This window comes from Mesoplodon bidens, assembly GCF_964165515.1.
Source record: "Mesoplodon bidens genome assembly, chromosome: 16".
Taxonomy (NCBI): Eukaryota; Metazoa; Chordata; class Mammalia; order Artiodactyla; family Ziphiidae; genus Mesoplodon; species Mesoplodon bidens.
In genome coordinates this window covers 3,460,382-3,485,758 of record NC_138173.1, presented here as the reverse complement: position 1 = coordinate 3,485,758, position 25,377 = coordinate 3,460,382, and the positions used below count along the sequence as shown (strand labels likewise).

At 40.8% G+C, this 25,377-nt stretch overlaps 1 protein-coding gene across 1 annotated transcript in view; it reads left to right on the top strand.

Annotated features, from left to right (window-relative positions):
* Positions 1-25,377, top strand: part of ST18 (ST18 C2H2C-type zinc finger transcription factor) — a gene marked incomplete at its 3' end in the record, with an annotated part of 104,833 nt that overhangs the window by 3,222 nt on the left and 76,234 nt on the right. Inside the window, exons 2-3 of the mRNA XM_081258791.1 lie at positions 12,655-12,709; positions 15,011-15,041. Of these exons, the coding sequence (XP_081114917.1) occupies positions 12,655-12,709; positions 15,011-15,041 (86 nt within the window). The remainder of the gene's footprint in view (positions 1-12,654; positions 12,710-15,010; positions 15,042-25,377) is intronic.

Here is a 25,377-nt window from a genome sequence, read left to right as displayed (position 1 = left end):
TGTGCTTTCTATATCTTTTGATGCCCGAGACTAACATGGAGTTCCCTAGATCAGTTATCAATAAATGTGTATTGACCCAATAATAAGTAAAGTGTTTAGGACAAAGAGACTTATATTAACAGAATCCATATTAAATTAAACACTGTAATGAGAACAAAATCCAAAAATCATTCTGCAAAAATCCAGTGCCCATTGGCTTCAGTGTTTGAGAATCAGGTCATTTCTTTGTAAATTTCGTTAGATTCTCCCATCCCATACTTCCTAGTCAGACAATAAAGATAAATGACTCTATTCTTTTATCTTAATTCAATTTTACAGAATATGGTGAAGATTTTAATGCAAAACGAACAGTTCCTGTTGGGAAAAGCAGCACGCTTGTTGAAAAAAAATTCTAAAAAACCTCTTAAAAACGGGCAAGGAAAATAGAAAATGTCTTAGGATATCAAGCATATTGTATAACAATCTATATAATAAAACAGCTTAAATAAAGAAAATTCCCTTTACATAATAAAAAACCTCATTTTTGAATCAACAAGTGCTCTTTGAACTTTATTAAAAATGTTTTGACATTATAGGGTTGTTTAGTATAGATTTACTCAAAATAGCACATTTACTTGCAGCACAAGGCTTGAAGTTAAGTGGTTAGTTTGATAAAACAGAGTTTCCATAGTTACCACAGGAGAACAGAGGATAACTTTTATTTCTTTGGAAGCCAGGAAGGGGCTTTAGAGAAAAGATTAAGCAAACAGACCCAAGCAGGCTCATTGCACAGGGCTTTACACCTGATTGGCTTTTTTAAAAGCGGAAACTTGATATTACAGGAAATAAAGTTTTCCCACTAAAATCTATAGAAGCACGCTAAGAAATCTGCACATTCCCTTTCCCTGGGCATTTCCAACTAGGTTCTGAGTCAGAGGGAAAGCTAGTTTAATGAGATGATCCCTGTGAGATGCATTTTTGCTCATAGTGTTTTGTTAAGAACCATGTCATAAACAAGTGGTTAAAAAGCCACGCAGGAGGGCCTCCCTGGTGGCGCAGTGGTTGAGAGTCCGCCTGCCGATGCAGGGGATACGGGTTCGTGCCCCGGTCTGGGAGGATCCCATATGCCGCGGAGCGGCTGGGCCCGTGAGCCATGGCCGCTGGGCCTGCGCATCCGGAGCCTGTGCTCCGCAACGGGAGAGGCCACAACAGTGAGAGGCCCGCATACCGCAAAAAGAAAAAAAAAAAAAAAAAGCCACGCAGGAGAGACCACTGCCTTGCTCTCCAAGGCACATCCTGCCATCTCAGGTCTAACTTGGTTATCCACGATCACCATTCTGTCGAAAGGCCTGATGAAGGGGAAAGGGAAAGCCACGCTGGCGAAAACCCCCTCGTGCCAGCTTCACTGAGATGGGCTCTGCTTGCTAAAGACAGTCACTGTCGCCGTGTCCTCTGATGTGTGTAACCCAAGGAGTTCTTCACCGTTGACTGTGGAGAAGCAGAATGACGTGGTTCCTACTGTCCCACCTTCAGCCCGTGAGCCTTTGAAGCAGCGGTGATTAAGAGGACTTTTCCAAAGTTTCTATGTAGTTACAAGGACAGTTTCAATCTTCTGTCGTTTTTTTGCATTAGCTCTGATTATGCTTTTACCAGAAAGATGCATTTGTTTTAAAGGTAACAATACACACTAGGAGAATAGCTTATGTTTCATCTATATTTATCAGCACTCACTGTACATTTGTGTCTTCATTACCAGGAAATATTAAGGGACATTGTGCCATCGATTCCTGTTTACAGTTTATTATGCAGAGATAGGAAACACTTAGCATGTAAAATGAATGTAGAAATTATTCCTGGATAGAAACACGGACATTTCCCACTCGTTGGCTCTTTCTCCTCCATCACTGGATCAGAGTGTAATTGTCAGTAATCAGGCCTGCTTGCTGCTGATAAAACCACTCTGAATGCTAGCAGCCTTCTTTGTGTGATGACTCAATTATTCCAGAAGTGCCTCATCAAATCTGCCCCATCAGCTGGGCTAATAAATAAGGAGAAGAAACTGGCCCCCCAAAGCAAATTATAAATCCATTTGCATTAACCATTTCGCTGGTCCATGATCTAGGCAGAAATAAGCATGGCAGATTGTGTTAAGCTTATTTGAATATGTTTATAATGTTTACAGCATGCAACTTTTTTTCCCCACAAGGTGTTGGAATTATCAGTCGTGAATGGCATCTGAATTCAGCTATGTTAATTTCAGCAAGGCTTTAAGTAGCTCTGAGGGCTATTTTGTTACTTAAATCAGGTGAAAGTTAAATCCTCTTGCAGGGAAAAAATAGGGGTCTTGCACAAGTTATTGGCTTTGCTTCAGAGTTTAAGGAGAAGAGGCCTGTGTTTTATTTTTACAGGTGATGGAAGGACAAACACAAATAACATAATGCCTGCTAGTACAAGGATCAGATGACTTCTTACCATCTCAGTGGAAACCAGAAGTTATTTTGATGCTCTGTATGACTACAGCAATTTTCAAAGCAAAAAAATACATTTTCTAGAGAAGATCAGGGTTGCCATAGCATTCCTTGTACTTCAAATTCCTTGAAAGACTCCACAGGGCAGAGATTTCAAAAAGCCAGGCAAACCAGTGAAAATCAATTAAATCCGTCAATGGAAATTTTGTACATTGACAAATCTTATTTCTCCTCTTCTTGTAAAATAACAAACTCTACTGCATAACAAAAAGTTTTGTTTGTATTTGAAGTTCAGTGATCACTTGGGGAAGCAAAAAACGTTCAGAATGGATCATGAAAAGCAATTTGGTTGCTGATATCAAAGAATTAGTCTTGTTGAAAATGCAACGACTTAAAATCCAAAACATACCCCCTAAAAGTAAGTGATACCACCACCCCACTTTGCAGTGGGAGCTGTTTTTCTCGTGGAGCTGCTCCAGTTCTGATGAAGTTCTTCTTTCTCCTCCCACATTGACCAGGACCCTAATTCTGGGCTGATGGTCAAAGTAAAGCTTGTGGCCAATCAACAGTGTATTTCTTTGCCTCAAATAACTTAAAAGAAACTCACCACTTCTCTTCATTTGCCCCAGCCAATGAAGCCTAACCCCCCAATATCAACCTGGAAAGCTACGAAGAAGAAAGTCATCTTTGACGGCATAAATATAAAGTGGCAGTAGGCTAACGTAAATTGTGTGCATCAATTTCTAAATTTATAATCTCTTGCTATGATAGGAAAGGCAATTCTATAGCTCATTGACTAGAAACATCAAAATAAGGGGTTTAAATTTTCATTAGAAATTTAATGGCACAACATGGCAAATGGAAAGACAAAGAATTTGATTGTCTGTCCAGGCAGATTTATATGAAATTTGACTCTCACTAAAATTATCATGGTGATTCATGTAAAAATAATGCTGGAAACTTAGAACTATAAAGGACTTGCCTTCCCATTAAAAGAAAAAAACAAGCAAGAATAATCCCCCTTTTTCATCATTTCAACTAATGAACCATTGGTGAAGATCCCGAAGTTAGTGACTGAGAGGTTAAAAGTGTGAGAGGTTAGGAGACAGGACCCCAAGGGTCAGCAGTGCTGAGGTTAACATGCTGGCATTCTCCTGTTTTCATTTTACTTGGCAGGAAACTAAATCTGAGAGTGGTGTTTGGAGCTTGAATTAGCATCCCAAGCTTCTGAGAGGAGCCTGCCATGCATTTTGCATCCCAACTGGTTCTATTGGTAAGCAAATTCCCCAAATAGTAGTTATATCACAGGGCTACCAGTGCTATGACATTTCATATTCAATTTACTTGCCCTTTCACCAAATTTTTCACTTCAAGCTTAGTTTGGAGGATTTTTTTTAATATAGAGTTTTCTTTGAATCATAAGTAGATCTATGGTTCTCTGCTTTAAGGACACAATTGACGGTTGCATCCTATCACTTTAGGTCACCCCACCACCACCACCAATAAAATATAATCTGATATACTCTTTTTTAAAAATAACACTGCAGATTCATTACATTATATTATAGGTTTAAAGAACCGTCTTTTTCTGAAGCAAGTACTTACCCCTGAAGCGGCTGTAAATTTAGGACTCCATCCACTGTTGTTGGCATGTGGCAGAGCAGACAGATGGAGAACTCTGTGATGACCCCATTTAACAAGGGAAGCCATGTCTTACTTAGAGCACACACTGAAGGACTGTGTAGCCCATTCCCAACATCTTGGGTGTCATATAGTTTTACCTTTTAAGATTGCTGTTTCATGAAGAGATGGGCTTCAATAAAAAGTGTCCATCCTGGTAGGCAGGGGATAGAACTAACTCAGTTCCAAGTTGGGGGAGCTTGGTCAAGATTCCAAGTCTTAGGTTAACTGTCTTCCAAAATGTGTATCTCCTATGAACATTTTAGGTAGTCCTTAAGTTTTACAACATGGTTTAAGGTCATCAAAGAAATTAAAGATGGCAATGAATAAAAAATGGGTTTTTTAAGGTATCTCTTTGATATAGTAACAGGACACAAGCAGGGAATGGAGGGAACCGATTGCAGTGGAAGATTCCTTTTGGTATCAGCCAAGGGTGTGTTTCCAAAAGGCGTTGGGTGTGGTTACGAATGATGGGCGCCTGGAACGGCGAGCGTCCGCGGGCCCCTCCTTCCCGTCCGTGTTTTGGTGCCCTTGGACTTCCCAGCCCATCTGTGTCAAATCATATTTCTAAACGTATATGTTGTCGGCGCCCTCTGTGCAGGGCTCCACGTGGATCTCAGCTGTGCTGCCCTAACTGTCATCCCCGGGGAGGGGAGAGACAGCAGATGGGGTTAGGGCAGAGGGCTGATGCATCTGACAGCAAACGGCCGGGTTGTTGAGTGGAAGCCGCGAGCGTCAGGAAGCTCCTTTTCCCCTGAGAACCAACTAACCACTGAAGAAAGTTGAAAATGAGCCCTTTGAGAAACGCTATTAAAAGTAGTAAAAAATTGCAATTGTGCAGATGATGTGCTGCTGTGTGCTTATTCGGATGCTAATGAGTTTGACATTAGGGGAACTCAGAGGGTTTACAGCTACTCCCTTATGTGCTTCAGTTCTTTATTGGCAATCTTGGAGAAAATAAATGGAAAATGTATTGCTAATAAACACACAACACGATAGGGTGTAGACAAAAAGCCATTACTTTCAGGATTTGGAAAGAGCTCTGCCCACCAGTGTTTTCCGGGATCTTTTGTCTTAGGTTAGAGTGTGGCAAACAAAGGGCACAGGCAGGTGGACCGAGGGTGAAGAAGAAGCCAAACACATTTGTAGAGAAAGCTTTTTTTTTTTTTTTTTAGTTGCAGTCAAACCAGCTAAGAACTCCCGAGTCCTCCGCTACTTTTCAATCCTTACATCCTGTGCGATAATCTGCTCTATCTCTTGAGGGTTTTATCCCCATTACTCCCCAGGAACTAGAGTTGCTGAGTTGAGTTGAAGAAGCATCTGCTTAATGTCCGGTCAAAGCTTTCAAGTAACACAGAAATCCATGGTTAAAAAGCTGGGCACGCCAACCTACTGCAAAGGGTAAAACACGGACGAGAGAAATCTCCTGCCAGGAAGGTTGGTGACTTGGGTTCTAGTATGTCAGAACTGACGGGTGAACCATTGCAAATGTGCATTAATATACATAGTGTACGTATAGTGTTTGTATCACTAGCCACTCTCTTATCAGGCTGAGTGTATTACACTGAGTTTCAGAGTATTCTCTCAAGGGCCAAATGGACTGAAGACAGATTCTGTTCCATCCCTGGGACCAAATAGAGGTGACACAGGCCTGTGAAAGCAAGGAAGCCACGTGCAAATTGTTTCCACAGGAAGCAGGTTAAAACATTGGCCAAAAGCGTTAATAGCCTCTTAAGACAGCCTCATTCAAGAGCACCCTAAATACGGATGCCTTTGGAATCTTGTCTTTTGTGACTTTTTGAGTATAGCACGTGCCAGACCGTGTCTGAACTTTTTCTTCTGGTGGTTAAAAGTAAAAATGACAGTAATGATACTGAGAAACCCTATTGTCCAATTTTCCTAGTAAATTGAAGGCATAACATAAATTTTATATATATATATATATATATATATATATATATATATATATATATATATAGAGAGAGAGAGAGAGAGAGAGAGAGAGAGAGAGAGAGAGAGAGAGAGAGAGAGAAATTACCAGTTTTTGTTTGGTAAGAAAATTTTCTTACCAATTTTTGTTTGGTAAGAAAAACAAAAATTAATTTGGCTTACCTTAAAAAAGCTACACATCGTTTTCCCTTTGATATGTTAGTGTGACATTTTCATTCTGTTTGTAGTATAGTCCACCGGAATTATAGGTAATTGTTTATTGTTCACTTCACTGTTTATTATTGCTCTTCTATTTATTTGTTCTACCTTATATGCCTTCTCTTACTTTTTATCTTAATAGAATGAATTGCAGGATTTCTCACTAAAGCAGACAAAGGTATTCAGTCACTCTGAGAGAGGAAGGCAAACCAAGTTAGCGTACAAGTTACCTGGAGAAAGAGAGAGGTAAGGCAACGTTTTTATTAGAGAGTAGAATATATTGAACTAAAATGAGTCCGATCAAAGCACTTATATAAAGGCTCTCCTCTGAAACAGCACTTTATCTCTGCCCATTTGCTTTGACAGAAATTTACTCTTAACGCCCAATTTAGAATCATGATTTTTGTCAGAAGTACGGTCACTTTAATCCTTTAAAATATTAAACAGGTGAAATTCTCCGTACCTACAAACCCTTTTGCACGTTGATTGGTATGTGTTACTTGTTTAAACGTGTTTGCCCTTAGAGAAAGATTCAGCATTAAAATAGTTTTAAAATTCCAATTTTAATTCATTTGTATTTGAAATCATTTTACTTGAGGATTAAGAGCAAATAAGTGAGATATTTTAAAAGCACTATAGCTGACATCTAGAGTTTATTCCTACAGACACTAAAAAGTAAGGAATTGGGTTGTCCTTGGGAAAAATTCTATTTAAAATAACTTATCCCTGTATGAAGGAGCTTGTTTTCTAACATTTTTCAACACATGCCTCTCAAAATATCAGCAAGAAAAAAAAAATTTTTAAGGCCCATTTAGGGTGTTCTTTACACTGAGCTATCTTTAAACAGGGCATATTTAAAATTTTTTTAAGTCTCCGAAAACACAAGCTGGTGATTGCCCCCTTAGATCACAAAGCTGTGACTCAGAGGCCGTGGTTCGGCGACTAATAGAAATCATTGGCACACGCTGTCCACCTAAGGGAATAATAGAACTATTTGCTGGAGTCGTTAAGCAGAAGGACACAGACGTATGGCTTTGGTTCATGGTCACGTGGCCAGTGGTGCAAAGTTAGAGGGTTAGTCTACACACAGGAGCCGCAGAAACTCAGAAATCAGAAGCAAGAATCAAAACACCTCAGCCTCCTCCTAAAGCCACCCAAGCTTTCCCAGGCCCAAGGTTTCCTTCTTGGCTGGGCATTTCCACTGGACTCTAGACAGTCCCTTTGAAAAGCAGCTCCTCTGTTGGGGATGTGCGTGCCCTTGGCCTTCGGGGAGAGCTCTTTCCAGACAGCTGTGCTTCGTCTGAGAGAGCGCCGAACCTGCTTTTCCATTAGGTGTGGTGTCTGCCCAGCTGGGAGGGATCAGGGGACATGAGAGGGGTCACCGGTGTGAACGGTACCATCATTCAATTCTTCAGCTTTTTATGCAGAATCAAAGACAGTACAAATAGAGACGGACAGGAACAGAGAGCTGACATCGGGGATCCTGTGCCCTAAATAGAGGATTCAGAAAATTTTCATTTCATTTAGGATAAAGCATTCAGAAAAGGTTCAGACAATTATTAACATGTCATCAAGGGTGATGTCAAAGGTCCTGATTTTATTCATTTAAATGTTTTGAAGTTTACTTTCTGAATTACTCTTCCTGAGGTATTAATAAATGTATGAAAGGAGAACCAGGAAAACAATAAAAGGGTAAGAACAGAGAAAAAAATACTTGAACATTCAATCTTGGTATTCTCATCAATGAGTCAAGTGATCTTTTAGGATCACAACTCATTTTCCCCATCTTTTTCTTGTATAACAGGGAAACATCTTTTGCTGCCATTTTGGGCTGATCCAAAGCTATGTTTAAAACAAAATAATGCCAGAATCATCCAAAGAAAGGGCACTCAGTGTAGGGTTCTTTGTTCTTCAATCTGGCCAAGTTTCATCCCAAGGTACTGGCATCATTTAGCTGTTCCATTTTCTGGGTTTAGCCTTTTCCAACTTCCTGAGTTTCTCTTTGTCGTTTCTTAAAAAATGATTTTTGTAAAGAAAGCATCCGCTGAGGATAAGGTGCACCTCATGGGGAGGACCCCTGGACCTCCTCTGGGCAGGCACAGAACTAACTTGCTCTCACCGTTGCCGTGAGTTTCCTGAGATTGAAGGCACAGCTCACAAGAGTCACGAGGCACAACAGACAGAACTGCTTTGTCAGTTCCCAACTTTCAGGAGAGGAACACAATGAAATCTTGTTAAAAGTGGGACTTATTGCAAGTTGAATGTATGTGAAGGACTTCTCAAATTAAAAGTAGCTACCAGCATGAAATTATATGTCACTAAACAGTATGACAATTAATTGTATAAGGATTTTGAGAAACTGTCCTCAAAACATTATGATCACCATGGCTTTTCTACTAATATTAAGAAACTCAAGACTGCTTATAAATATATATTGAGGACGTCACTGTCCAGAGTTCTGTTGAAAGGAGAAATAAAACGTAAGCATTACCGAGAGATTTGTTTTCCCCAAATCTTAAGAAGTGATTAAATATTTACTTGGAGGTTGTTTTTGTTGACAAATAATTTTGTTTGTTTAACCATTAGGTTAAAATAGGATCTTTGAGTGAAAAATAAAATCAAAGGGAACTAAATCTCCTCACATATCCGTAATTTGCTTGTATGAATGAAAGCAAAATTGAGTTTATCAATTTGGTGTCCTGCTCCTTGAATCTCTCCCTTCCACAAATCAGCAGTTCCAGGGGTCCCTCTTCAGCCCAAAAGAAGGCACCAGATCTGTGCCTTGGAGCAATGCAGAAGGGAGATCTCCTGATCACCCCTGATGTAACTAACTAAGCACCAGGAGGAAAAGGTGGTCAAGTCCATGTCACTAGGGAATTACTGTGCACACCTGTATGTAGGTCTGTAAATATGTGACGATAGTAAATGAAGCCTTTCCAAATTCAACTAAGTAATGAACATTTATTTTGTGGTCATTTTTCCTCTTCATCGCCTATCTGCTTATCTCCGTTGGTTGTGCCGGCATATCCTTCCCCCAAGTTTTGCTTCTTTGCCTTCTTTATTTTATAAGTTTCTTTCCCTCTTGCCTCTTCTTGTATCAACTCTTCTCCCCAGAGAACTGGGGAAGAAAGTCTTTAAAATTTTTTTTCATGGCTTTATTATGAAATAGATAGCAAGCAGGAACAATTTTTTTCCCTTTCTACATCAGTATTATACATAACATATCCATAATTGTAGGTTAAAAGAACTTTTCTTAGTTTCAGGAAAAATAAGAGTGGCAAAACTTGCCTTTAATATTTTATCTCGATTGAGTAGATTGTCGAAGCCAGGAGGAGCCCATGGTAGGAAAGTGAGAAAATGTCTTGTCTTGTTCCCACCCATAAACAATGGTATGGAGATAAAGGTCCTAAGAAGTGAGGAGAAGGACAGCTTTTTAGAAAATCAAAGTTCCATTTTGGGAAAAGAAATGATTCATTAAGTTTCACAAAATCAGTTGCAGGCTTGTCGATAGAATTTGGGACTTTGGTAGTAAAGATGGTCAAGTGTCCTTTTCCAATAGAAAAAAACCCCATGTTCCCAACAGGAAGTGGAGTTTTCAAGATACAGGCCATGTTAGCTAGATCAGTGTCCTGAATCGTACGTACTCGTGGCCTCTTCTGTAACGTGGAGAGCTTGAAGGGGTGGTCATGCCCCTGCCCCGCTGCACGCCCCCTGGGTCTCAGCACAAGCAATGAGGTAGAACTTCTTTCCCCTTGAATGAACCATCACCAGAACATGGTAACCCACTGAATCTGAGGTTCGATTTTACAAAAATTAAGTCTTCCCATTGGCAATTTATTAAAGTCCATGAGAATAATCCATACAAAGAATATTTAGAGATTCCTGCTCCCATGTGTAAGGTTTTTGAGAACAAAGGCTTATTTTTAAGCTGAGATCTACCAGAGAGTGAGCTTTCTCATGATTCTTGCCCCCCAAAGAAAAGCACATATATGCTCTGGGTGTCTGATGTTCTCATTCCCAACGAGCTGCAAGACATGACCAGACCCTGAACTTAGTAACAGCTACGGTCCTTCAGGTGTGAACCGGAGAGAGGAGGTGAAATGGATGGATTGTATGTTGGGGCCTGATCCATCCCCCACCTACAACCTGGCCCGCAAGTTAAAATGAACACTGAGCTTCCTGGATGAGTTGCCAGTTCTTACAAGGCTTGTGTGGGATGTATGTGCTCCACCAGCAAGAGGACAATAGCTCCACAAAACGCAAGCGTGAGGCTGGCACTCCAGGCCCCTTCAAGCAGAGGCCCATGAATATTTATGCCTCCCTTCCGATGACTTTAACGGGGAAGTGGCTGCACAGGGCGGTGGCAGTCCGCTCAGGTCCTCGCATAGCTGAATTGTGAAATAGCACGAGTCTTGGAGCCGTTATGAAGAAGGTTACGTTTCAGCAGTTTTCTGACATTTCTGTATATGCCTGCTGGCACTCTGCACACCGTGTTTCTGTAAAGAAACTCGTGGAGTTCAACCTTCACCTGTGTTTTGGGGCGGGGGAGGATGGGGACGTCCAGAGTGGCGGGGGTGCACTATCAGGGCACCTGCACGCAGGGTAACTGCAGACCCGGGGTTGAGGCCATGTTCTCCCACGGGAGGAGCTCCCTCAGAAATAGCTGATGGTTTTTTGCACCATTTTAACCCTCAAGCTACTGGTTTCTCCTAATCAAGGGACCCGTTTAGCACACAGAAGGGAGTTTGCGTGAACTGAGCCACTTGATATGCAGCAGAGACCCTCACGGAGAAGGATTTCACAACGCAATGCTCACCATCCTGTGTAAACCAAGCCACGTTAATCCCAGGCAGCGTCACATCTGTCATAAGTCTGTGTGGTTTTAAAAGAAGGGAAATCTACAGGAGAAAAAACAAAAATCTCCTCTGTTTTCCCATTGTTTTCTCTTATGTAGTTTGAAAATATTTGTTAACAAGGGACTGTTTTATTTAGACTAAAGCAATGGCTGCTCAAAAAAGCAGTGGACACTTTTGTTGGCTAATTTGAAAAACAGTTCAGCGATTGGTGTGGTGTTTAGTATGAAATGATGACAAAAGGGTGCTGGTGGTTTTAACAGTTTTCGCTTACGAGAGCTGTCATTAATTTTGTCTGTAGTGTTGCAGGTGAAAAAATGCACAATAGATAAATAGTCTATATTGGTTTAACTGAACGTAATATACAGTGTGTTCTGGAGTTGTTTGTCTCAATAGACTATAGTAATCAAAAGTAATGAACCTATTATGTGCAGGACCTTGGAGGGCGTCGAATGGCAGTAAAAGTGTGGCACATAAAAGGTTTATTAAAGGGAATTAAAGTCCATCATTGCCACACCTGCTCCCCTGTTATACGTCTACGGCAGGTCAGTGCTTTCCCTCACAGCTCAGCCTCAGAGAGCAGAGATGCGTCTCCCATTCTCACTGCAGTCCCCCCGCACCCCCGCCGGCGTCGGGATTTAAGGATGAGCCGCGGAGAGCGCCTTCTGCCTGCTTCTGATTTTCAACAAGCAGAACAACTTCTTTCTACTTAAGAATTCCTTCTGATAAGGTGCAAAAGTGAATTAAACTACGAGATGCTTAGAGGATCCTAGTGGAATGGTTGGGTGTAGTCAGGTCAGACTCTATCTCCATGTGGACAAAAACAACAAGCTTTTTATGTCTTGGCATCCCTTTGATAATTAGCTTCATTATATTTAAAATCATTAGTAATGATGTTTTAGGGAATTTGATAGTGACAGACACAACACTCAAATTGTACTTTCCTTATGGATTTGGACGGTTATAACCCACATTTATTCTGGAATTATGGGAGTAAATGTATGCCGTTGTTGATCGTAAACATTTCCAGTGGTATTTTACAATGAGGGCATTTCAGGGTTTTGTGTTCATGTTGGATTTTTACAGTGGGAATTATTTTTCCTAACTTAGAAAGCGGCATGTAGCAGAACGTTTCTAGAAATGCAAAGGAATCTGGTTTAGTAAATTAATCTGAAACCTTTTGGTTTGGCCTTGGAGGTTTTGTCTCTTTCACAATCACTGTTAATCAGACCATCCCTCTTTCTATCTTTGTGATGCTGGAAGTGTTTGAATCACTAGCAAACACGTGTGGGCAAGGACATCTGCCCTCTTGTCCCTTCCGTCTGGTTCCAGCATCTATAGAAGTGTTTCCAGGGCTCATGGGCTGTGAGGCAGTCACAGCTCCGTCTCTTCAGAGTCAGATGCTGTCCGAGAGCGTGAAAGGCTACTCTGCTTTTCCTAATGACCTTCAGAACTTCTGGTGACATGTGTTCGTATTTTGATCAATGTCAAAGCAGTGACCTCAGGACTCTGTGCTCACGTTACAGATGGATGCAGAGGCTGAAGATAAAACGCTGCGTACCCGCGCGAAGGGAACCAAGGGTGAGTAACAAGCAGATTCCACGACACCGTGCTCACCACACCATGGAATGTGGGCGTTCCATGCTCAGACCCTGACGTGCAGTCAGAAGAATTACAACTTCCTCAGGGCTTCCATTTTTAAATCAAGCCAGGACATTGGATCATGGCATTGAGAGGCTAAATACTATGAACCAGAAGTAAGACTCAGAATAGTCCGAATGATGTAGGATGCTAAGTTTTACAAAATGCAATCATGAGTAGATTTAAACATCGTGCAAAATAGCATAACGGTCAGCAAGGGAAGAACACTTCACGGAGACCTCCGATTATTGACGTGACTTTAATGTCCAAGGGAAAAGACCGAATTGTTCGTTTATTGCCAAAGCAGGTTTTGATTTTTATGTTATCCGGTTTAGTGGCTTCCAGTCTAAACTTAGTTCAAGTAAAATGACGATGTTTGGTTTTGGACTGTCCCTGCTGGGAATTTCCAGCAGCTCTGCGAAGTAACGTCTGAAAGGTTTAACTTGTCAGTTATCCCCCTCTTTTTGTAACCAACAGATGGTAATGTAATATTAAAATATAAACAGGCCCTTGATGATCTAAACATCTGGAAAACAGGATTGACTGGCAATAATACCCCTTAAGGAAAATAACTTTTATTATAATTAGCTATATTTGTGTGACCCTTCATTCTAAATGGAAGGTTCAGCCTGGCCTCTGGAAGGAAGCTGGACAGCTGTTCCCCACCTGACCCTCCTCGCACTGGTCTTGCTGAGGAAAGGTTGGGTCGGACAGTGATCAGGCAGTCATTTGTAAGCGTTCTGAGATTTACAGTTGAAAATATCTAATCAAATTCAACGCTTTCATTAGCTTTGTTTATGTGTGTAGTCAAGGTAAATAATTCCTGTTTCAGTAAAGTCCAGAATCCCCCTTTTTTTTTTTTTTTTTTTTTTTTTTGCGGTAGGCGGGCCTCTCACTGTTGTGGCCTCTCCCCTTGCAGAGCACAGGCTCCGGATGCGCAGGCTCAGCAGCCATGGCTCACGGGCCCAGCCGCTCTGCGGCATGTGGGATCTTCCCACACCGGGGCACGAACCCGTGTCCCCTGCATCGGCAGGCGGACTCTCAACCACTGCGCCACCAGGGAAGCCCCAGAATCCCCCATTTTTAAAAAATTCCAGGATGATTTTTTTTTCAGTTAAAATACAACTCTCGTTATCATTAGCCATGATAACCAAAATGCAGAATCATGCTGTACAAGATATGGGACTTTTCTCTACCCCAACTGAAGTTTTACAGTGTTCTATTTTCCAGGTTGTTTAAGTTACTTTAAAAGTAATTGCATCATATATCCTAGTATTTGGAATGCAGTTTTGGAAATATCACATTTTTATGCAGCAAACTTCTCCATGGAATACATGTTTTTAAAACAAGAACAGTTTTATCATTATTTAGCATAGGCTCACGTCTGCCATAAACATCAGCATTCTAGGAACTGTATTTGGATTATTTGAATCTCTTATTCTGACTTCTGAAAGCACACAACTCTATCATACTTCTAAAATGTGAGTATTTTAATTTGCCATTCTTTTTGGACTTTGAATCCTTCTGGCACATACATATACACCCTTAAATAGAGCCAAAATGTTCTTTGAGAACTGAAACAACTTTTTTTCGTGCAGCATGAGTCATCTTTAAAACCCCCTGTTGTCTCTCTCAGGATGCTGCGTATCCTGGGGCAGGCAGGTGTTCATAAACATGAACTTCTTTAGTTCCCATCATCTCAGAAAAATCAAAGCTCTTTTTTTCTCTAAATATCTTATTTTTAATAGGATGTTGAAATTAATGTGACTAAAACGTCTCTTTCTACAGGAATGAAATTTATGGAACAGAATCTTAGGGTATTTATTAATAAAACTTTGCCAGTTTTATTTAAATGCTGGTTTAACGGCAATAAAAATGTAAACAGGATTCTTTTGAAATTTTTCCTAGAGACAGTAAAATTGATTTAAAAAATAGTTCAAGTCCTGTACTTTTTCAGTGAATCTCTAAAGACAGGTATTTGGAAGTCCAATCCGTGACTGCGAAGGCCCAGGGTCGCCCGAGGCACTAATCCGGAACCGTCTGTTCTGGGCCACAGTCACCTGTCCTCTTGTTTCCAAAGAACCAGAACCAGAAAAGACGAATCGGCCCAGAGGGAAATTGAGTGGGGTCTGCACTAATCATATACATTGGTCATTATCTCTAGGCGGTAAAAGGTTTCTGTCATACAGTTTTCAAAATCATAAACTGATTTTCCTTTTCTTTCTTTCTTTTTGTCAATAGCACCAATGGATTCTCTAATCCAGGAGCTCAGGTAAGGGTTGCCCTACTTTACTTTTTTCTAAGATTGATCAACTTTAATTATTAGAATGTTTTGTACTTTTCAAGCCTCGGATCCTCATTTTACTGTGAGGAATAAGCCAACAGGCCTATTTCACTTGGCCTCTGTCTCTACACCAAAGAAACTGAGAAAGGGAAAAACTACTGATTGTCGATCTGAAACAATTCAAGCTAATATTTTGATAACAAAACACAAAAACGCTCTTCTGTAATGTGGGAAAATCTCCGCTTTCTCCTTGGAGGGTGCGCTGCCTCTGTGCACACACCCGTGTGTGGTTTCTTTTCGTGATGATGGAAGTGAGGAACTGAGCTCATCCGAGAACATGAGTGAGGAATAACCCAAGTGCAGAATGCTCCATGTTTCTTTTTAATAATTAGCTAATTCTTTTTTAGATTCCACATATAAGTGATATCATATGATATGTCTTTCTCTGCCGGGCTTACTTCACTCAGTGTGATCATCTCTAGGTCCATCCATGTGGCTGCAAATGGCATTATTTCATTCTTTTTTATGGCTGAGTAATATTCCATTGTATCTATGTACCACATCTTCTTTATCCATTCCTCTGTCGATCGAAATTTAGGTTGCTTCCATGTCTTAACTGATACAAACAAACTTATTTACAAAACAGAAATAGAACCACAGACATAGAAAACTTATGGTTACCAAAAAGGAAGGGGAGAAGGGATAAATTAGGAGTTGGGGATGAACAAATACACACTACAATGTATAAAATAGATCATCAACAAGGACCTACTGTTTAGCACAGGGAACTGTACTCAATATTTTATAATAACTCTATAATGGAAAAGAATATGAAAAGTATGTATATGGTGTGTGTGTGTGTATATATATATATATATATATATATATTCAGATATATATCTGAATTATTGTGCTGTATACCTGAAACTAACACAACCTTGTGAATTAACTATACTTCAATTTTGGAAAAAATTTAGACAATTCTATCAGATAATCACGTGAATTTTTGACAGTAGACATTTGAAGATAATGTGATGATGGGGTTTGGGGTGGATCTGAGCACTTCTGCCTTAGATACTGTGCTGTGCGCCTCAGGCAATGCTCTGGAAGTTCCACCTGACTAGGTTTTGCAGAATAAACTCCAAGTGGGTTTTCTTTCACAGAGTCTTTGCAAGGTATAGTTGTTGGGTTTTTTAAGTGCATATTTAAAGAAACGCATGCTGCCAATACATTTTCTGTCTTGATGCTGTTTTGTAGTGAAATGCTGCAGGAGAAAGAGGAAACCCTTGTCTCCTCTCTAGGTTTGCTAGCCCAGAAAGTCCCAGACTCAGGGTCTAATCCACCTTTCTGAAAACAGCTATGGTCTATGTGTTCCTCTGGGAAATGTGTGAAAACTGGAGCATGTGTAACAGTGTCTGGCACACCTTGACATTTACAGTGTATGCATTTATGATTTACATGGTTGTTTTCCAGGCCACTGTGCTCTGTGATTTCCTGTGGAGGGCTAGCTTAGTACCTTCATTCTGCACGTTTCGGTTCATCGACTTAGTGAACTGGATCTATCAGAACTGGGTGCAAGCTTTCATGCCGGTGCTCTTCTCTGTGGAACTGTGTTTGTAGGAAATCCATGGCCCTGCATATGTTGTCGATTTTATCGTTGAGAATATTACATTTTAAACTACTTTTATGAGAGCAGAACGTAGATATACCCACATATTGGGACAGGATTAAATGGCCGCAGTGTCTGGCTGCCTTACATTCTTGCTTTTTACATCTGCTCTCGTTAACAATTCCTATTTGTTTGGAGACTTGATGTCCTTGTAGAATGACAAAGAGAAGTTGAAAATGCTCAAGGCTCCAGGAGCCTGCCATGTGTGCCCTCCCAGGGTGGGTTCCTCGGGCATCCCACAGCTGAAGAACTGTGTTTCCAGCTGGAGTCTTTTTAGGGAATCAAACTATTCAGAGGAGGGAGAAGTCCTTTAGAGTAATGTGTCTTGAAGAATAACTTGAAAAGAAAGAGAGAAATTTGAAGGAATGAATACGTTGTGTGCTTTGGATTAAGGAGAAATATAAAATTCATAGAGAAAGAGAAGACATTCGCAGAGAGAAGCAACTTTGAGAGGGAAAATGTTTAATATGACCCTCCTGGAGAAATAGAAGTTACTGTTTAAGCACTTTATTAGCATCAATAATTACAATAAAACTAATATTTATTGAGAGCCAGACAGTCCTGAGGGTCCTGGAGCAATCTGTCTCAACAATCCTCCAAGAACCCTAGAAGGTAGAAACTATGATACTTCCAATTTTCAGATGAAGAAAGTGAAAATAGTTTACATAAACAGCCTAAGATTAAACAACTAGTAAGGAATCCAGACTTCTGACTCAAGCCACCTTCTCACTCACCAGGCTGAGCTTTTTGTCATGCACAGTTAATACTAACTGTCTAGAATATAAATCAAAAACACGGTCCATTGTTGATGTCCTCAGAACCTGGATTCTTAAAATTCTGCAGTTTAACCCTTATGGTTTATTTTTCAAAGCCTAGTTTTCTGAAATTCAAAAAAAAAAAAAAACATTTTAATTAAAAATAGCATTTCCTAGTCTCCTAATTATCTAAAAAACTTTTTGTCAGATATTTAACTTTACCTAATTTGTCATTAGACCAATTCAGAAAGCTGGTGATAATTGCTGGAAAATTCATAAACAAAATAAGTTCACCTATTTTTCTTTACTAACAACGAGTTTATAAAAATTACTGATTATTGCTAATTTGATAATTACTTATTTTCAACAGCCGGATCATGCTTAGGCTAAATAGGTCTCAAGTTGTTTCTTAAACAGTTTAAGTTGACCCAGATATGGACCCTAAATGCCATTCTACATAAATCTTGGAAAAAAATTCTGATTCATATGGAAGGTTTATTTTTAGTGTGTTTTTAATTCTGTCCAACTTTATCCATTTGCTACAACTGTTCCTCCAGTTGATTCTGCAGCTTTGTTGTGGTCCAGAATCCAGCATTTTTGTGCACCTGAATTCTGAGTATCTCAGGAAATGTGGCATATTTTCCTCAGTGTAAAAGTTATGGGTGTCTTGTGGAGAACATTGGCAACTTTATTTAGTCCTTCTTTTTAGAATGCATTGGACATGTTATTGCTTCCAGAGCTACTACCTATAAAAATACTAATACAAATGAGGCTGATTTCAATATACTGCATATTGTTCCTGACACTAATAAAAATTGATACTGACATTCTCATCTTCTTATGAGACTCTGTCTTCGCCATTAAAAAAGCAATTTATAACCCCAGACCCACCGCTAATCACGTGCCTTATTAGCATTTCCAGCCTTTTCTCCAGCACAATTCAGGTTACAGGTGGTGCTGAGAAGGCTCTCGTGAGCCCGTCTAAATCATGACCATTGGATTTTCTCTGCTCTTTTCTTTTATTACTATTATCTTTAATCTGATCTGCCTGCAGTTACATCTACTAATATTGGTGATTGTGTCCTGCGTTGGCAAAGTGTTTTACGCCCGTCCCGGCCCCTCTCCTCTAATTAGGAAAATATATTCTGGCCTCTGAAATGGCTTTCCTATGTGACTCCTTAGAGGCACAAGTGAATTCAAGGCTCTTAATTATATTAGAGGCACATCCCACTGTCCTTTCATGGTCTTCTTGCTGCCTCCCAGTTGGCTTAAGTTTTGTAATAAAATTTTAACTTAGTTGTCTCTTTTTATTTTGTTTTACATAATTTGTTCCTTCATTCAAAACCTTATCATTTGGTATTTTCTTGTAAGTTTTAAAATATTAAACATTTTATGAGTTCTATAATCAGTAAGCTATAGATTTAATAACAGTATTTAATTGACGTGAGAATATTTTACGACTTACAGATTTAGATGGCTTTCTCTTCTTCTATCTTATTTCATGCGCTAAAGTCTTTATATCAGTTAAATATTTAATACTTAGTTTTCTTTCCAATTTTTCTTTTTTTCTTGAGACTAAAGTTTCCTTTAATGGTCATGATTTTCTTGGAACTACTTGTTGCACAGAATTTCTGGAGAGGACGTTCAACTGAAGGAAATACAATGAACAGAAACTGGTTTCTAAAGTTAAATGTCATAAATCTTTAATCCAGGTTAAAGGAAATACGTTGTTTTAATCACAAGGTTGGAGAAAAGAAGGAAGAAACCCTCTTCTTTCCTTTATTGTTGTGATTTCCAAATGCACACCTCAGTGCATGTTTGGGATATTTAATAACATATCATATCTATTATGTTCCCGTTAGCCATGTGCCTCTCTAAACATGGCCAAACCTATAAATTAGAATCCAAGGAACTGACACCTTAAAGAAAACCCATTTTCCTAAAACCCCTTTGAGGGGAAGTGAGACTGATAACCAAAGAACGTGATGATAAGGACTTAATTTGAAAGAGAAGTCTCCAGCAAGGGGGGGCCTGAGGCATCACTGTCCATCACACCCTGTCCTGGTGGTCATCATCCGCCTCTGTGTAAAGGGCAGGGGGCTGGTGTCCAACCTGCAACTCGGGGGCATGAGTCATCCTTCCAGAGAGTTAGTTTGTTTTCTGTACTGTACTTACTGGGGTAAGAAAGTGTCTTAAGATATCTTAGGGAGGCTTTCAACAAGAATAAAAATTTGAAAAGAGTTTGTTGTTTAACAAGAAAATTCCATTAACTGTGTGCCAGCAGTACTTATGGGCCTGCATTTAGCACTGAGCCTGCCATGAGAGGCCTCCAGTAGGTGTCTGTTGAGTGAGGTGTGCAAATAGTGCACAGGATCTGATTAGATCCCTACAACCAGCCCTTAGGGTCACTGGGACAAGTGACATTGTCCACAGTTAACTCACAAGCTGGGTTCAGGGAAGTTACATGCTTTATACACGCAAGGTCTTTGACTAATAAGAGACTGGACCAGAGGCAGAACTTAGGGTCCATCTGTGGTCCAGGGTGCACCCTACGCCTCCCCAGACCCACTGCAGCCACTGTATTGTCCTCTGTTACTGCAGACCCTAGCATTGCTTTCTTTCCCGATAGACTTTACTTTTTAGAGTGGTTTTCGGTTCAGAGCAAAACTGAGCAGAACAGACAGAACTTCCCACAGACACCCAGCCTCCTCCACCGTCAGTATCCCCACTAGGTGGTATGTTCATTACAACTGATGAACTTGCACTGACACACTGGAATCCTATCTTATCATCCGAATTTTGGGGGAAATATTTACTTAAACTTCATCAATAAATTGATAAATCAAGGTGGAATATATCAGCCCTACAAACTAACCCCAGCACATTTTCTTTCTTTCTTTTTTTTTTTAACGTCTTCATTGGAGTATAATTGCTCTACAATGGTGTGTTAGTTTCTACTGTATAACAATGTGAATCAGCTATACGTATACATATATCCCCATATCCCCTCCCTCTTGTGTCTCCCTCCCACCCTCCCTATCCCACCCCTCCAGGCGGACACAAAACACCGAGCTGATCTCCCTGCCAGCACGTTTTCTTGATTCATGTCACTGCCGATTATAAAGAGGCCACTGTCCTTTCCTTCTGGATTTTTTATTCCATGAGTTAATTATGTGATTTTAAGTCTGTTAAAATACCTGGATCTGATACAAATCTCTGTTCGTTCTAGTTGTTTTTCCTTTCAAAGTGCTGCCTCCCAGGTGATAAGCTATCATGGGCCTTGCCCTTCGGAGACTGATTTTACAGAGTGTGAGGTGTGTGTCCTTTCTGCCGTCCACGTGAGGTCAAGACAGGCACTTAGAACTGGGCCAGCAGTGGGCTCCTGTCCCTTCACAGTTGAGCTTAGAGACTGAATAGCTATGTGTTTGCCAGTTTGCATATATAAACTGATGATTGCATGGGGCAGGGTGGGCCCCATCTTAACTGTATATGTTTTATTTTACATCATAATGCCCGCATTATGATGTGAAACACCATGGGGCTTATACGTAAATATTCAGTGAAGTTTCTCAGAAAAAAATAAGAACAAGGAAATGCCTTTCTTTTCTTTACCTTTTCTTTCCATGTTCCAACGTTATCACAAGGATATCGGTGGCCTGTGTCAGCCAACGGTTCTAGGAATCTAAGGCGCAAACATCTCCAGAAATCAGACCTTTTCTAAAACTGTGACACATGGCACCCCCGCGGGCCACACATGAAGATTCACTTCACCATGGTGTTCGGATTTGCAGAGCTCAGCCACAGAGATAATTTTTTTTATCCATTTAGCTCTTCTTTTCTTGTAACACAAATGAGGAGAAAGAATATCTCCATCTGTATTTGTTGCTTCAGCACTTCTTCTGCCCCAGTGTAGTACCAGGTACTGCAGTGGAGACAAAATTAGCCCATGGGTGTAATAAACCAGGGAAGTATGTGATAACAACACTGTGGGTGACACTGCAGCGGGAGAGGTCCCCTCCCACTCGGGGATCACGTGTCACCCGGAGCCACCCCGGCTGCTCCGATCATCCCCTGGGCGCTTATTAGAAACGCAGGCTCCCAGGCCCACCCCAGACGGAGTGGACCTGCGTCCTAGCGAGATCTCTGAGCTGTTATCCTGCATATTAAAGTTCCAGGGGCACCCACAAGCTTAGACTTCACTCCGTACTTGGAAAAGCTCTTCTCTCCATTGTTAATTTTCATGGCGTGGGTTGGCAGGGAAAGACAAGTGTCTGGGTTTCTTTGGAATTTTCTTGGTCTGTGAATTCTTGGGTTAATGTTAATGACTGTTTGCATTTCTACTTGATGGAGAATAACAGAACACTGAACAAACAAAATGTTGACAGTAGTGTAGCAAAAAGCACAAGCCTTGGTCTTTTGCGAGTCTTTGTTTTAACCTCTTGGACGTGTTTGAAATCAACCAAATCTTCCTTAAATATTTTCCACAGATCATTAGAAAGAGAATTCGTGTAAGGATGCATTTAAACACCACTTTATATGCCTCTACAGTCATCTAGAGTGTGTTCTCAGGGGATGTCATTATTATGTTTCAAACAAAATCCAGACTCTCCATTGGCTTCCATAGGTCACGTGACTGCCTTGTCACCTTGATGTGTTGATAACCAACGTGCTGAGGTTCCTTTCAGCCCACCCAGGCACGTCACAGGTTAGGATGTGGTCATGATCTTCTCGCCCTAATGTGCTCTGAAGCATCTCTAGTGCAACGTGAAAGTGTTGAATTCCATCTCTTGTTTCTCCTTCATCTTCCGTGAAGGAACGATTAACTTGAATTGCCAGGCAGAGCTCTGCATTTCTGCTGTTATCTCTTAGGTAAGCTATACCCACTTGAAGTCCCGTTTCAATTACCGTGTATGTTTGCAAACATAAGATTTCTGACAATTGTCGTGTTTTTCCTGCTTGAAGTGTGAACTGAGATAAATGTGTCCCACAGTGTTGATACATCAACTTCCTACAACCAAAGCGTGTGTATGCTTTAGTTTTCAGTGTTTCCTCTCCATGGGTGACTTATCGTAACTCTAACACAAACTTGGACTTTGACGGGTGCGCGTGGTGGCGAGAACATGGGTGAACAGCAGCCCTGGGTTCTGGGGGTCCAGGCAGACCAGCTGTGGGACCTCAGAGACATGTTCAGATGTCACGTCTTTGTTGCCTTCTTGACTAAGGAAAGTGTTCCATACGGCGCTTTCAGTCTTGGCCTCTGGGTTCACCTAACTGCTCCCCCATCTCCAAGCAGAGCTAAATTGACCTCTGGCTTTATTCAGACGTATCTTCTGATTCGTCTTTGCCACTGAAGCTCTCCTTTGCTACATTTTCACTTGTCTTTTTCCCCTTGTGTGATCCTTCTCCTTATTTATTTTATCCTCCTTGAAGGAGAAAATCCTGTTTTCGAATCACCTCCACTTCCAAATGTTCTTCTTCCAATCTCATCACCAGACTGTTTTCTGTAGGAAATCCCAAGCCTAAAGCTACTTCTTATTTTATTTTATATTATTATTTTACTATTTTATTTTATTTTATTTTATATAATGCTTTTTCCATCTCAACTCTGTTACAGTGTATTCCTGGCAAAATTCTTCCCTTCATCTAATCCCCTGTGGGATTTGTACTCATTTTTTAAGGCTAATGACTAATGTCATCTCTGCAATGAGCTGTCCCCATGACCTCCCAGGCTGACTAATACTTTTTTCCATTGTGTCCCCAAAGCATTTCTTTTCTTGTCTGTTTTAAAGCACTTATTACTTTGAATTATAGCTATTTTATTACTCATCCATCCATCTGTCCACCCATCCAGAAGAAAGCAGATCCCCTGCCTTCAAGTTTAGAATTTGGTTGGGGAAACATCAAAAAAAAAAGAATAAACTATTTTAAAAACTTTAATTAATCATATATAATTCTTTTTGATACACCGTAAACTTTTTCAAGACAAGAAATCTATTTTATTCACCGTTGTATCCCTAGTACGTGATGTTACTTGAGAGATCTTATTTTACATCGCCTACCAATATTTGTTTTGAGAATAATGTAGTTATTAACTCACTGCCAAGGAATTTCTATTTAACATATTGATTCTCTTTATCTTTTTATAATGCCTGTAACCTCTTTCCTTCCAGTTCTTAGATTCTTCCCCTACGCCTGTCCCTTTAAAGTCTAGACTGTTCAGTCAACAAAGCTTCTACGGGCCCCTTGACTACAAACCATGCTACTCTTGCTATAATAACCATTTCTAATTTATTTTTCTACCATTAATACGTGTCTTCCTCTACAACATAAAAATGAGGTGCTCTTAATTCTGTTAACTTCTCCCTTAGTTTCATTTGGTCATTTTCCGTCCAGAAAAGAAGTCACAACTAGAACAGAAGTGCCTACTGCCCATTTCTGAGTTGCTTGTAGGAAGGAATCAGCCAGTGAGTCTGTGGACAGGAGACCCCGAGGCCACAGATCAGCAGGTGAAGCCGCCGCTGCTGGACGTGTGGACACTTGGGAGAAACCGAGGGCCAGGGCACCTGATCCTTAAAAGGTCCTCACCGTGGTCCCCACCTGAGGTCGGGAGCGCATCCCCACCTGTGGGATCTTCTCGTGAGGAGAGGATGTTGTCCAGGGCTGGGGCAGTAAAACTTGTAGGGAAATGACGGCACACGCCCGGGGGGCCGCGGAGTCGACTCTGCTCTTCCAGGTGCCTCGCGAGAGCTGAGGGAGTTCAGACCCTCTGCCCTCGAAGGGCCCGTGGAAATTGCTCCAGAGCCTCTGAGGGCCCATGTCCTTGGAGGTGGAGGCCGACACAGAGCCTGCCGTCTGTCCTGGGATCCCGGGGCTCCACGTTTATTGTACGGGAGGTTTATTGTACAGGAGCGGATTCCTATCGCTTAGGTGTTCTCAGGGAAGCAGTCGTACAGTATTCTGAATGAGAATATGAATTTTTAAAAAAGGTTACATGATGGAATAGTAAACTACAAGGCAGGCACGGGCAAAACAGTCACTCCACCCTGTGCCCACCCGTGAATGGGAGTAAGGGCATCCCGTGAGTGGTCCAGGAAGACGGCCGCCTGCCGGGTCCGGAGGTGACAGAACCATGTTGGGGCCAAGACTGCCTGACTTGGTGGGGCCTGGGGATAGAGGTGGGCCAGGAGGGGGGGTCCTCAGGAGCTCTGATGGGAAGGATGGCACGGATACGCTTAAGGGGTGACTTATGGGAAGTGACGTGTGGATTTGCAGGCTTAATGTAGAAGCTTGAGAGCGTCTAGATCAGGAATAGCCCTTAAAGGCAAGTTATTTCTGATTCAGTTGGATACTTGGCTGCCACAACACTGCACAGATTTGTGTGTGTACATATATATATATATACTTACACATACACATGTATAGCGAGATGATACACACACATTTATATACAGGTAATTTTAATAATATAGCAAAGGAGGTTATCCCTACTAATTCAGCACTCACTTGACTATTTTAACAGTTGATCCCCCTTTTAAATATTTCTCCGGCATGACAGCAAGTTCTGTGAAATGATTCATAATGTGTCCTGGTGAAGTTGAGAAGGATAAATGGAAGCCGTCCAAATATCAGACGACCAAAGACCTTGTGTATATCTGTAGGTTTCTAGTTTTTTTTAGTTCAGGGAACTGAGATTTATGGACCAAGTATCTGCATTCAGGTAAATGTCAAGAAATAAAATCAGCATTTACGATAGTAGTCATAAAAGAGCCACATGGTCTTAAAGAGTCTTTTGTCATCGTCATGTTAAAAGCCAAAACATCACCGTATTAGTTGATGAAGTTGTGTCTCTGTGTCTGTGTGTGTGCCTGGTCTGTTTGGTTTTCCCTCGGTGGATGTACCT